This window comes from Coregonus clupeaformis, chromosome 15, assembly GCF_020615455.1.
Source record: "Coregonus clupeaformis isolate EN_2021a chromosome 15, ASM2061545v1, whole genome shotgun sequence".
NCBI lineage: Eukaryota > Metazoa > Chordata > Actinopteri > Salmoniformes > Salmonidae > Coregonus > Coregonus clupeaformis.
Genome location: NC_059206.1, coordinates 46,654,371 through 46,666,934, shown reverse-complemented (window position 1 = coordinate 46,666,934; position 12,564 = coordinate 46,654,371). Strand labels below are relative to the sequence as shown.

At 40.0% G+C, this 12,564-nt stretch overlaps 1 protein-coding gene and 1 long non-coding RNA gene across 3 annotated transcripts; both read right to left on the bottom strand.

Annotated features, from left to right (window-relative positions):
- Positions 1-2,717: 2,717 nt before the first annotated feature.
- On the bottom strand, positions 2,718-5,358 carry LOC121582201. Its single transcript, XR_006003329.1, has 2 exons — positions 5,295-5,358; positions 2,718-3,740 (listed from the first exon to the last, which is right to left on the bottom strand). It is a non-coding gene; the product is annotated as an uncharacterized LOC121582201 (long non-coding RNA).
- A 315-nt stretch (positions 5,359-5,673) lies between these two features.
- On the bottom strand, positions 5,674-10,577 carry nkx6.1 (NK6 homeobox 1). Of its 2 annotated transcripts, none has more exons than XM_041897840.2 (3): positions 9,515-10,577; positions 8,999-9,195; positions 5,674-8,195 (listed from the first exon to the last, which is right to left on the bottom strand). In XM_041897840.2, exons 1-3 carry the CDS (start codon positions 10,065-10,067, stop codon positions 7,950-7,952), a joined length of 996 nt encoding a protein of 331 aa, XP_041753774.1. In that variant the 5' UTR covers positions 10,068-10,577; the 3' UTR covers positions 5,674-7,949. The 2 variants fall into 2 exon arrangements, with proteins under 2 accessions (XP_041753774.1, XP_041753775.1); XM_041897841.2 differs by having other exon boundaries at positions 8,999-9,171.
- Positions 10,578-12,564: the final 1,987 nt, after the last annotated feature.

Sequence of the window (12,564 nt, the reverse complement as noted above, 5' to 3'; positions counted from 1 at the left end):
ACAAAGTGAGGCTGTCTGGAGTTCATGCTCCTGCCTCTCACTTAAGCTCTCACCAGAGCAATAAACTCTGAGAACATATGGGTGAATCATCCACATTTACAATGAGTCGCGAAAAATATAACATTAGAACAATCGTCTCCAACCCAGGTTCAATAACCTAGTGGAGGTGTGTAGAGGCAATGGTTTCAATTCCATTTTCATCCTGAAAATTCCATTACTTGCTGCAATGACTTATTCACAGTAAAGGGATTCTAAAGACATTAGCCCAATAATGCGTTGGGGACAGAGGGAATTTCAGGGGGAAAGTTTCAAAATCACTATTTTCAAATGCAGTTATCCATGCAGAAGCGGCAATCTTGGGACCACAGACAAATTACTAATCTGACCAATCCTCTAAAACCAACCAAATGCATCTTGAATGAGATGTGAACCTCTTATTCCCCCCAAACGTCTCTGCTCACAGTAAAGCACCATCAGATGTGATCATAATATGTATGTGGCTACAGAGGATGTTCACCTTTTCTTCATTTTTCATACAGGCCTAATATTTAATGCTGTTTCCCCCAAACGCACCAATAGTCACAATGAAAACGCTGTCAATGGCCACATGTGTCATAGCAACACCGCGGTTGCTATTGAGTAAGCCGTCTGCAGTAATGGAGTGATGGGCCTGAGCAGAGACACCCCCTGAAACACATTTGGGTAATATGGCAGGGCACTTCCCTGTTTATCATGTGATGCATTTGGCGGGATGGGAAGGGGGGCCTACGGCGGCAGTGCCACGGCCGAGGGAGGGAGGCACATTATGTACATCACTCACAGGCTGCATTTGTCAAAACACCGGATGTGTATAGAAGCTAATGATCCACATGAAATTAATGACTCCATAAAAAAGAGAAATCCTCCGTCCACACAGCCATGACAGGATCTTGTGACTTTGATAAACCGTTAAATGACAGATAATCAGGGGGTGGGGCGTCTCATCATCAGGACGTAGAGGGGTACACCAACCAGTGGACACTTTCCCTCCCTTCCTTCCCTCTCTATACCTAGAGCCTATACACTCCATATCGCCATCAGTAAATGAAAGGAATACCGCACCACACTGCTGCTTTAATTTCATTTTGAATGCACTTTATCACCTTTTTACTGCCTCCTTAATTCATTACCCTCACTACACTTTGTGCTGGCAATAACTCCACCTTGGTGAGTGAGGGCTATGCATCCTACATTGGGGATCCAGCCCCAAATGAATGTATAATCAGGCTTTGATTTCCAAGGCAGGCTAAGGCCTCCTCAGACAGCCAGGGCGCAATCTATTACTTCACTGCCATTTTCCTAAGTGTTTGCACCCCACCATGACCCTGCCACTTTATCTGTTGGTTTTTATTTTCAGAGTGCATGCTGTCCATGTGTTACTGTAATAGTTGCTATAATTCTTGAGCAATAGGGCTCGTGTTTTATTGGTCCTGAGTAAAAAAAGAACAAAGGAAGAATGCATTTTAATAAAAACCCTTAGCAATACATTAATGGGCTGACACTGATGTATTTGCATAGAGATGAATTACACTGGGCCGGCTTGACGTGACTTTTAAAATATGATTGAGGAGGTTATTATTGCTGCACTATGATACGTATTAACAGGTTATTTTAGCACGGCTAGTGCTAATAAAATTCAGAACAAAAGACTTGGGTGATGAGGGCAGGTTTTTTCATAGCCAGAGTCTACTGAAGGTGCTCATTTTGTCATTACTTAGCCAAGCCTTACCCCTGCCCTCCTTCCCCTATTCCAATGCAGGAGAAATTGCATAGTCTTTAACCAAGCAGCGAGCGTCTGCGCAGAGCCCTTTGAACAAGGCCATAACAAACTTTAGCCTCCTCATCAATCACAGCAGTTTGTGTCCCTTTTTTAATAAGAAACAACATAACAGCAATTGGAAGCTGTGCACAGACAGAACAAAGTGAGAATTAGTTATTACTAGTACACCTACACAATATCTCCATAGGAGAACCTTTTTTGGTTCTAGGTAGAACCCTTTTTGGTTCCAGGTAGAACCCTTTTGAATCTGGAGATTGTAGCATCTGGGTAGAACCCAAAGGGGGTTCTACCTGTAACCTCTACCTGGAACCAAAAAGGGTTATTCAGAGGGTTCTCCTATAGCACCTTTTTTTCTAAGCATGTACAGCCACTGTGCTGTCGTCTCTGTGTAAGGATTAGGTTGAAGTTTGGTTATAATCATGTTTACACACAACTCTATATTTGAGCATCTACAGTACATCTGTTCATAAGCCTATATAGGAGCGGTGGCATTGACAGAAGAAGAGAGGAGACATCATTAGAGGAGATTATCTCGGAATAAATACTTGAGAGAACCTCCCACCCAGTGTGTCTTCCCCAAAAACAGAGTCAGGAGTCAGGAAACACTACAAAGCCTAAAGACTGTAGATGTTATCTGATTGACCAAATACACACACACACACACCAGGTGAGTTATTCTAGATTCCAGAAGCACCTGTCACCTGCATAAACCCTCATCCACTGTAGGATTGAGTTAATCATCAACATAAGTTGTCATTTATTTGCTCAAGCAGACAGAACAATTAACATTTACTTTATTTCCAGGCCCTATGGACCACTGATTACTACGCTCACTGAGCAGTGTAACGCTGCAAGAATGAATTAGCTACATTCTTATGGAACAAGGTGCAATCAGAGCTCTAGGCCACACAAAGTTTTTATTCAAGCATAAATGGGAAGAAACAGGGGAAAAGTTACAACATAAAGAGGGGAATCAGTCTCTAATGTGAACACTGTGAAAAGCCCCTGTTCTGTTCCTCTCTGACAGTCAATTGCTGTGTGGCCGGATAGGTTTTCATAATGGGGGCTCCCAAGGCACTCCTTATCACAAGCCTCCAAACGGGAGAGGGAGAGATAAGGCTGCAGGCAAATGTGAGCCCCAATTCATAGTGTGGGATCTACAGCCCCCTTTGACACATGTCCTTGTGTGTAATCTCTTGTAGTACATGGTCAACTGAGAGCCCCATCAATGGGCTCTTTATAAACATAGCCGGGTAAGGCTAACACATTAGTCGCACCACTAAATAGCAAATTATTTAGGCCTATTGGGAATTCAACAGGCAGGGATATGAAAACAGAGTTAAAACCTTCAACTGTATTGTATATTTGAGGTATTATGATGAATCCATTCGGGGGTTTTGTTGAACGTCAACAACACCTTCCCAAAAACATGTTATTTTCAACACCATGCAGTTCGTCATCCTGCCGTTACATTGCTCCAAGCTAAATGTTTTGAAGACAAAATACCACAAATTCACTGTCTGGCATAACAATAACACTACTGTATGTAACAATGTACATGAAGGGATGAGGCATAGTGAGACTGTGCAGGTGAGACTTTTTAGAAGCAGGGCATTTATTTCTCTACTAATTAACCTCTCCTCCAGGATGTGTTTCATGGGGGAATCTGGAGACTGTAGCATCTGGGTAGATGTAGCAGGATAGCTGTGGTTGGCAGAGTGGTGTAGGTGAGCGTTGTCAGAGAGCAGGCTGGCTGGCAGTCTGGCAGAGCAGTAAGTCAACAGATGCCGCTGCCAGTCCCTGAGGAACACCGCCCATGTTCTCCACACCTGGACTCACAGTACTAGTCTTCTCCACACCTGGAACCCACAGAACCAATGTTCTCCGCACCTGGAAACCACAGAACCAGTGTTCTCCAGACCTGGTTTCAAAATGTGTTTTTGATTATTTGTTATTTACATACTTATTTTCTGTGTATTTGAGTATCTTCAAATAATGTGACCCGAATCAACTACTTCTATTGAAAGTATTTTCAAAGAATTCCCTATAAAAAGCCTACTATTTGAAAGTATCTTCAAATACTTATTTCAAATACTATTTTCAAATACCTGGGTTAAATGCATGTGAGTGTACTTGAGTCATGGTACTTGAGTATTTTAATACATTCCAATATTCAACTAGGCTTACTTGTCTGAAATACCCTAAATAGTATAGGTCTGGTGGCCTACACCTGGAATCCACAGAACCAGTGTTATCTGGTGCATCAACAAATAGTATTTTTTTCAAAAATAGAAATCTGTGCTAAAAATCACATCTTATCAAAATCTCACAAGAATAAAATCACCAATGTTAGAATATTGTGGGGAAACACTTATTTTCAGCTAGTTTTATGGCGACATTAAGGCCTTATCGTGCCAAAAGGAAAACCATGTCCAGTGATAACCACTGTTGTTGCCGCTTTTCAGCATAACTCAATTTCTGTCATCAAACATGCACTCTTTAGTTCTCACCCAGAGTGAGTCTGTATTTAATTTCTCATTCAAAATCCATTTGAGGAGGTGGACGGGACAAAGCCCATGTTGAGTGCTTTTGGTGCTGACTGATATTATAGCACAGGCAGCAAATTGAAAAGCAGCAGCTAAGAATGACAAGTAGCACACAATGCAGTGGCTGCACTGACCCCTGTGGCAGTGTGAGATGCCAGTTATATGGAGGAGCTATCCCCAACGACGTGACGTGACATCGCCATACCGCCCCCAATCTGAAATATTCCATTCAGTGTGGCCACTGAAAAGGACCTAGCTGCTCAATTTAATAATAATGGAGTAGGTAGTCATCATATGGCCGTGTGAGAACACTAACCCTAACCTTATAAAGGTGAGAGATAATTGAACCTTTTGTTTTTTGAAAATTATTTATAGCTGATATAAAAGATACTGTCCTTGTGTTTCCAAAACCTTATTGCATGCGATGCGTTTTAATGTCCAGAACGAGTATCCGGGCTCTTAACAAAACACCCCCGGCCAGAAGATTCTATCGTCATTAGGCGCTAAAGGTAGTGAGCGTCCATGAATGGATTAGGTTGGAGTTAGTTTCCCCTATTGGGATGGATGCATTTAAGGAACTAATCACAATTTTGTGCTAGAGAGGTTCATGTTTACTATAAGTGTGAACAGAAGCAGCATGGGAGCAATAGGAGGAATTGAGTAAAAAGAATACAAGTCAAATATTGCCTTTTTCAAACAAAAAAGTATAATATGGTAAGCATTTTACTCCAGTACACATAGAAAATGCATACCAGTCATATTGGGATAGCCTACAAACATGATGCTCTGTAGGACTATAGGATCGATAATAGCCTACAATAGGCCTATTGCCCAAATATCTAATTTGAACGGGCGCGATGTTTCACGTGTCCATGATCTTGTCATTTGACGCTCACATATTTTCAGTGAAAATATAAAAACATGTTTACCTGTGCAGTTTTCATTCGACTTTTCCGCCACTGCGACCGGACATCTGTAAAAGTTTCAACCCTGAAGAGGCGCATGCGTGACTCTGTGCCCTGTGCAACATGAAGGTCGGAACTATTACGTTCCTGTTATGCCCTAGTGCTGTCTATTAATGGCATCCAATAAATCGCCTATAGTCTGACGTAGTAGGCAAAAAAATAGCTAATAATGTTCTAAAATATGCCACAATAATATGTATAATGTGAGACATACAAATCATCATTGTCAGCTGATGTTCTCCATTTTTGCATACTTTTATCAATTAACTTCATGTTAAAAACGTGGTGGCAGTGTAGACTTGAGACAAAATGGCAGATCAAAATGTATTTATTGAAATCCTGCAGTTGTAGTTGTGCTACATCTTCAAAGAGAAAGTGGACAGAAAAAGTGGTAAACCAAAATACACTGCCACCACATTTTTAACATGATGTTAATTGAGAAAAGTTACTTAGAATGTTATACAAATAGCAGCCTCTACTGGCACGCATAGGCCTACCTTTCAAGTCTACAAACCATTTACTGCATAACTGTCGTCATAGTGCATCCATAAGCTACAGGTCCTTCTGTCTGGGAGCAGATATTTCGTAAAGGCTTACATCGGGGTAACTAACCATTTCTGCACTCGAAATCATATCTAACTGAGAGACATCGTTGTGTTCTTTCAGTGTCCTGAACTTATTTTTATTTCAAAATGGTCATTATATAAATGTAGGCTGCTATTAGGCCTACCATATTGGAAATGTACAATAAAATTGCCGATTAGATTTTAAAATGTGCATTTATCTCTAGACCTAGGATATATAACTTAGACCAAATTTTTTTGACACTATCACACACCCTGCTCAATAGGCTAAAGTCTCAAATCTAGCATTTACTAACAGTGAGTCTCTCCAAAACGACTTGGCAAATGCCGCATCTTACTTAGATCCACATCTGATAAATTAAATATTTACTAGAGCTGCGAATCGGTTGAGTGATTTCCAATTTTAAAAGAACATGCTGATGTAATCATGCGAATCTGAAAGCATAGACACTGCGGAGTGAATTTCTAGATTCCTCGACAGATAAATTGATTATGAACTTTTCAGGCCATGTTTTAACTGTCTGTGACTGTTGGAATATTCTACCCATCGACCATCTTCACGCCATCGCACGAGGAATAATTTCAGCTAGATACACAATTATAATTCATTAATATCGGTGTCATACGATGCTGTGAATGCAAGTCCATACTAGTCGTACCCTCTGGGGTCTAGGCTTACTTATTCGATATTTTAAAAAATATATTCTATGATTCAGTAATCTAGGGAAAGAGTGCAGAATATTTTTTATAAAAGCACTGCAGAGTTAATACTGTTATTGATTTACTATAAATTATTATTATTATTATTATTATTATTATTATTATTATAGCGTGGTTATAGGCCTACAACAATAGATTTGCCTATATCATAGCATGTCTTGGAAGGAAACGTGGCATGACATCACCAGCAATAATAATAATAACAATAATAATAATTCATATATTCACTGTTTACATAAACAAATATAAAAGCACTAAAGAGAGATAACCCCTTCATTAAGATTAATAGTAACCATGTCTCAAAAGCCTATTTAAATCTTCAAATGTCTTTCGTTAATGTACACAAATAGAAATGTAGGCCTATAGGTAGATAAAATAAAACAAAATGTAATACATTACTTGACCCTCCCCCTATGCTTTTTTCATTATGTTCTCCATTAGGTTATTGCTGCCGAGAACAACATTTAATTGTTTTATGTCCAGAGTAAAGCAACCTTCATGCATTTTATATTTTATTAAATAAAAGTGCATTACATATGAACCTGCGGTAACGTTAGGCCTACACATTTATGCAGGATTCAATCACTGTTACAAACTTAAAACATTATATAAATTAAGTAACATGAGGGGGGGAAACAGTTTACCATTAGGGAGACAAACAGTATGCATGTATATTACAAATGTACTTCAATTGTGTCACAACCAGTATTTCTTACACGTAAAATATGTGGCTAATTTCATTTTTTTTTTTTTTCTTCTTATACTCAGCCAATAGGTTTGCCTGTTAAGCTTGTTCTGATATTGTTTCTCGGAGTCCATAATGGTTGAAAATTGAGGCCTATAAACAGGTGGATCTTATCACTTCACTATGAAATGTAATGTAAATTTCAAGTTTCAAAAACAAAACGAAAATGAAGATGAAGATGAGAATATAATCTATGCTTTTAGCAATTGACAAAGCTATAACAATGTCAGACGTCAGAACTGAGAGGAAGGAACTCAGCAGTGCTTGATACAAAAAACGTTTTTTTTTTACACATAAATATTCACAGTAATATAATCTCTATTTAATACAACTCACGTTTCTATTTACATGTAAGTACCATCTTCTTAATGCTGAAACTTCTATAAATTGAAGAGTCCATGTTTTGGCCACTGATCCAGACTACAAAATTGCGTCTCTTCCTTTGATCTGGCATGCGTCCTCCGTCCTCGTGCAAACTTATTAATTTCAAAATTTGGACGAGAAAAGGGACAACCTGCACCAGTTGCACTTTGAAATGTTGCATCAAAAGTCTTTTTCCACCGTGTCTGTCTACGAACTGTCGTTTTCTGACGTATGAATAAGGAGTGAGGAGTTTGGTTTGTGTTTTTTCAGTAATTGTGTTATTTTCTCGTCGTCTGAGTTAGGGTCCAACGGCTTGTTATAATCATCATCATCGTCTTCGTTCTCCGAAGCCCCTTTCAGCCTCTCGGTCTCAGAATCCTGCTTCTTCTTTGCCGAAGCCATCTCAGCCGCGTGCCGTTTTCTCCATTTCGTTCTTCGGTTTTGAAACCACACCTAAAAAGTTGATATTCATTGATTACATGCAATCAACAAAGAACACTTTAATCTATTGCAAAGATATTGATTAACAACCATCAGACATAATTTGCATATAAATGATGTAGCCTTGGCCTACAAATATTGCTAATATGCCAAATTAAAAGGGCATATGCCTAGGTCACGTGAAGTCACCACATGTCCAAATAATAATAGGTTACATTTCATTCTAATCATGCATTTAGAAAAATTGACTAAATATTTTTCTAAAGAGATAATATGGGTTTTATTTGCGTCCTTCCATGTTGTTGGCAAACATGTATATTATCTATGTGCTGCTCTGCACTGCAAAACGTTGCTAACATTGTTTCCACATTTGCATGACATAAATTAACAAAATGCTTCGTTAAATTATAGTTTCCTTTATTATTAATTTATTAAATATACATACAAATATTTTAGAAATATTTATAGTTGTGAATATGACAACAATTAGGCCTATTTGAGAATGATTTTTAACGATTCATTAATATTAAATGCAATAGACAGTCATTTCAATTTAGATTAGTTTGACCACTGTTATTCGACTGAAATTGTAGGCTATATCTTTCTATTTATGAATATTGAAACGAAGGACAAAACACTGTCTAAAATACAAGAGGCACTTCAAATTAAAACGTGAGAACACTTCAAATTTAGTAGCAGAGGCTACAAGAGGCCTGTGTGCTCCCCTTTAGTGGCAGGTTAACTATATGCTACTTATTAAACAATATTATGCATCTTGTTGGATTTTATAAAGACTATTTCAGAATATGTCTTACCTTCACTTGGCTCTCTGTCATTCCCAACGAGTAGGCCAATCGTGCTCGCTCCGGCCCAGCGAGATATTTCGTTTGTTCAAAAGTCTTTTCCAGGGCAAATATTTGTTGTCCAGAGAAGGTGGGACGTGTATGCTTTCTTTTTCCATCTTTGTCGAGCAGTACAGAATTCTGATCTGAAAATGTAAAACATAAAGCATCTAGTCCATTAAACTAAATGTAGCCTATTGATAGAATATGCCAATATTAGGCTATTTAATATTTATAAGATATTAGAATAGGCCTAATGTTAGAATATTCTCATATGATATCATAATCAACTTAATATAAGCTTTTCTTGGTCCATTATAATAATGCACATTGCAGCTAGACATTCAAGTCAGATCTGCTTCGGTTTTTAGGATTAAATACCATAGGCTACTGGGGAAATATTAATAACCCCTGCAGCCTATACATTAACCATCAAAATAAGTTACATTGAAGTTCAGATAGCTAAAAAAACGTGAACTAGTTACTTACGGGGTGAACATGCGAATCTGGCGTCTCTCCAGTGTGGGCTTTGCATGACTCCTGGCCAGAATATCGGGGTCCTGCCTGGAAGGTCTGTCAACGGCTTGGGGTAGCGAGCCACTGCCACTGCTGCAGCGCTGGGGCTGAAGTAGAGCCCATGGGGTGGCGGGGGGCTCAAGCTACTGAAGCGGGGCATTCCGGACAAGATTCCGGCAGAAGAGGACGCAGCAACGGCAGCAGCAGCTCCTGGGGAGAGGATCGAGGGACGACTGAGGATGTCGTTTATTCCATGAGGTGTTCCTAGCGCGCTGAATTGATGGGGGGATCCGAGAGATGACATTCCGGATGATGTTTTGATCCCCGGTGAGGACACCGGGATGCCACCGGGGTTTGGAGAGGTGGCAGCAGGTGAGGTAGAAGAGGCCGGCCCGGTGGAAGATAACGGGTAGGCTGAGTAGAGTGGGGTCTTCATCTCCGTCATGCTATGCAGAGCTGCTAAAGGTGGGGTGCTTAAGAGGAAAGCGCTCTGTCTGGACCCGTCCATCTGCCCCACGGCTAACATAACCGAGAATAGGTAAATGCGACGGTTTTGACAACAACAACAAAAATACCCGCAATGCTCACACTCTCAAGTGATAATGCAAAGTTTTGCTCATCAAACAGACAAAATAATACACGTTTCCTTGGAGGTAGGCCTATATTAGCCCAACTTCAAAATTTGCAAACTGTGTGCCTGAAAAATAGTCTCTAAAATGAAAATGTCCTGTTTTAAAACGAAACCATGCTAGATGAAATCCCAGATTAATTTAGCCGAGATTCAATACCCATTATTACAGGGATAACTCCGCTTCTTCAACCTTGCAAATCTTGAGGATAAAGTCGTTCAAATAGGATGAATTTCCCACGTCGTCCTTGCTAACTTGGGCAGACTGCTTTAGAGATTATATTGTTGAATGTTTGAAATCTATTGATAAAACGCCACCATTTCATTCCGATGCACAAGACGATCATTGAGATAATAAAACATTATCATCACTTTCTGCTGTCTTTTGCCGCAAAAGTTAAAACTTTGAGAGTAGAAAACAGAAAGTAGATGGGGTGTTTCTGTTGCGATTGGGTAACCCAACGGTGACGTAGGCGGTGTGTCAAGCGTGAGCGCCAACAGGATTTAGGAGTGTGTCCTCATTGGCTCTCCATCATATCTTTGATTTGCACATTAAAAGAGTTGCCACCCGACCCACTATTAGCCTAAACACAAAAGGAACAGAATCAATCCAGTCAATTCTAGATCTACTTTTTAGATAAAGGGACATCTGCATGTGCTCATCATGTGACATAGATCCAAATGTAGGTTTTGTCTATCCATACCCATTCATATTAAAGAAGCTGTAGCTTCTGAGAGATGCTTTCAGCCATAGACCTAAATATGACTCATGACATATTTATTGTCCGTTCAACAAGGACAAATAGTAGGCTAGCCCTAACGTTTTCGTTTATGTTGGAGGGCCATCACGAAAATGAAGCCCAAACAGAATTTGGAATAAATATAGCCTTGAGTAGCCTAGCCGTTTTAATCCAGTTTTGTAGACCTATTATTTAGGTTTAAAACTTTGAAACAATAGGTTATCTTGGATTGTTTCCTATTTGAGAAAATAGGGTACTAGTGTGTGTGTGTGTGTGTGTGTGTGTGTGTGTGTGTGTGTGTGTGTGTGTGTGTGTGTGTGTGTGTGCGTGTGTGTGTCTGTGAACAGCCTAATTAGATCAATTGAGTACAACACTTCCACTATTCGAATATTAATTCATACTAGGACTTTTTGTCAACAGAATTGTATATTTATCTATTGGGATATTGTTCCACAGGCTATATCATTATCAAATGTTTTTTGGTAACTATCCAGTATTGATTTTAATTAAATCATAGCCCTATGCTCAGTCTTCCAGCCTATCAATTCAGAGTGACAAAATCAAATGCACCAATAACCATTAAATAAATTGTCTATTGAAGATTTAAAAATCTTTAACAATGGATGTCAATAATATTCTTCTGCATTGGAAAAAAAGTTATATGGCTCATATATGGATGATATGGATCAATGTTTGAGTAGGCCTCCCTATGCTACATTGCAAGCAGTTCCTAAAGAACGACTCAAGGATTGCAAGACAGACACCAGTGACACCCTGTGGTAGAATCTAATACTGCAGTTAATGGAATGCTGCATTTCCCCAATATTTTATAGCAATTACTTTACCTTTTCTCAAATCTGGACCTCTGCTGATGATTGTAATTTTTTCCCCTCCAACCTGCCACTGATTCAGAAATATAGGGCTCCAGGTGAGTGGGATGTCTGGCCAGTCAGTGACATTAATCTAACTAACTACCAAGGAGAAAAGAAAGCAGTAGACTCCTCCAGAACTCCAGGCTCAGATTTGAGTAGGCTACCCCTGTATTTGTATTTATTTGAATTTACAAGGGATCCCCATTAGCTGCTGCCAAGGCAGCAGCTACTCTTCCTGGGGTCCAAACACATTAAGGCACTTCCATCACACATAAAACAAAAGATAAAACAGTACAGTGTTATTCTCATCGACGGGGCTGTAGTGGAACAGGTTGAGAGCTTCAAGTTCCTTGGTGTCCACATCACCAACGAACTATCATGGTCCAAACACACCAAGACAGTCGTGAAGAGGGCACGACAAAGCCTATTCCCCCTCAGGAGACTGAAAAGATTTGGCATGGGTCCTCAGATCCTCAAAAAATTCTACAGCTGCACCATCGAGAGCATCCTGACTGGTTGCATCACCGCCTGGTATGGCAACTGCTTGGCCTCCGACCGCAAGGCACTACAGAGGGTAGTGCGTACGGCCCAGTACATCACTGGGGCCAAGCTTCCTGCCATCCAGGACCTCTATACCAGGCGGTGTCAGAGGAAGGCCCTCAAAATTGTCAAAGACTCCAGCCACCCTAGTCATAGACTGTTCTCTCTGCTACCGCACGGCAAGCGGTACCGGAGTGCCAAGTCTAGGTCCAAAAGACTTCTCAACAGCTTCTACCCCCAAGC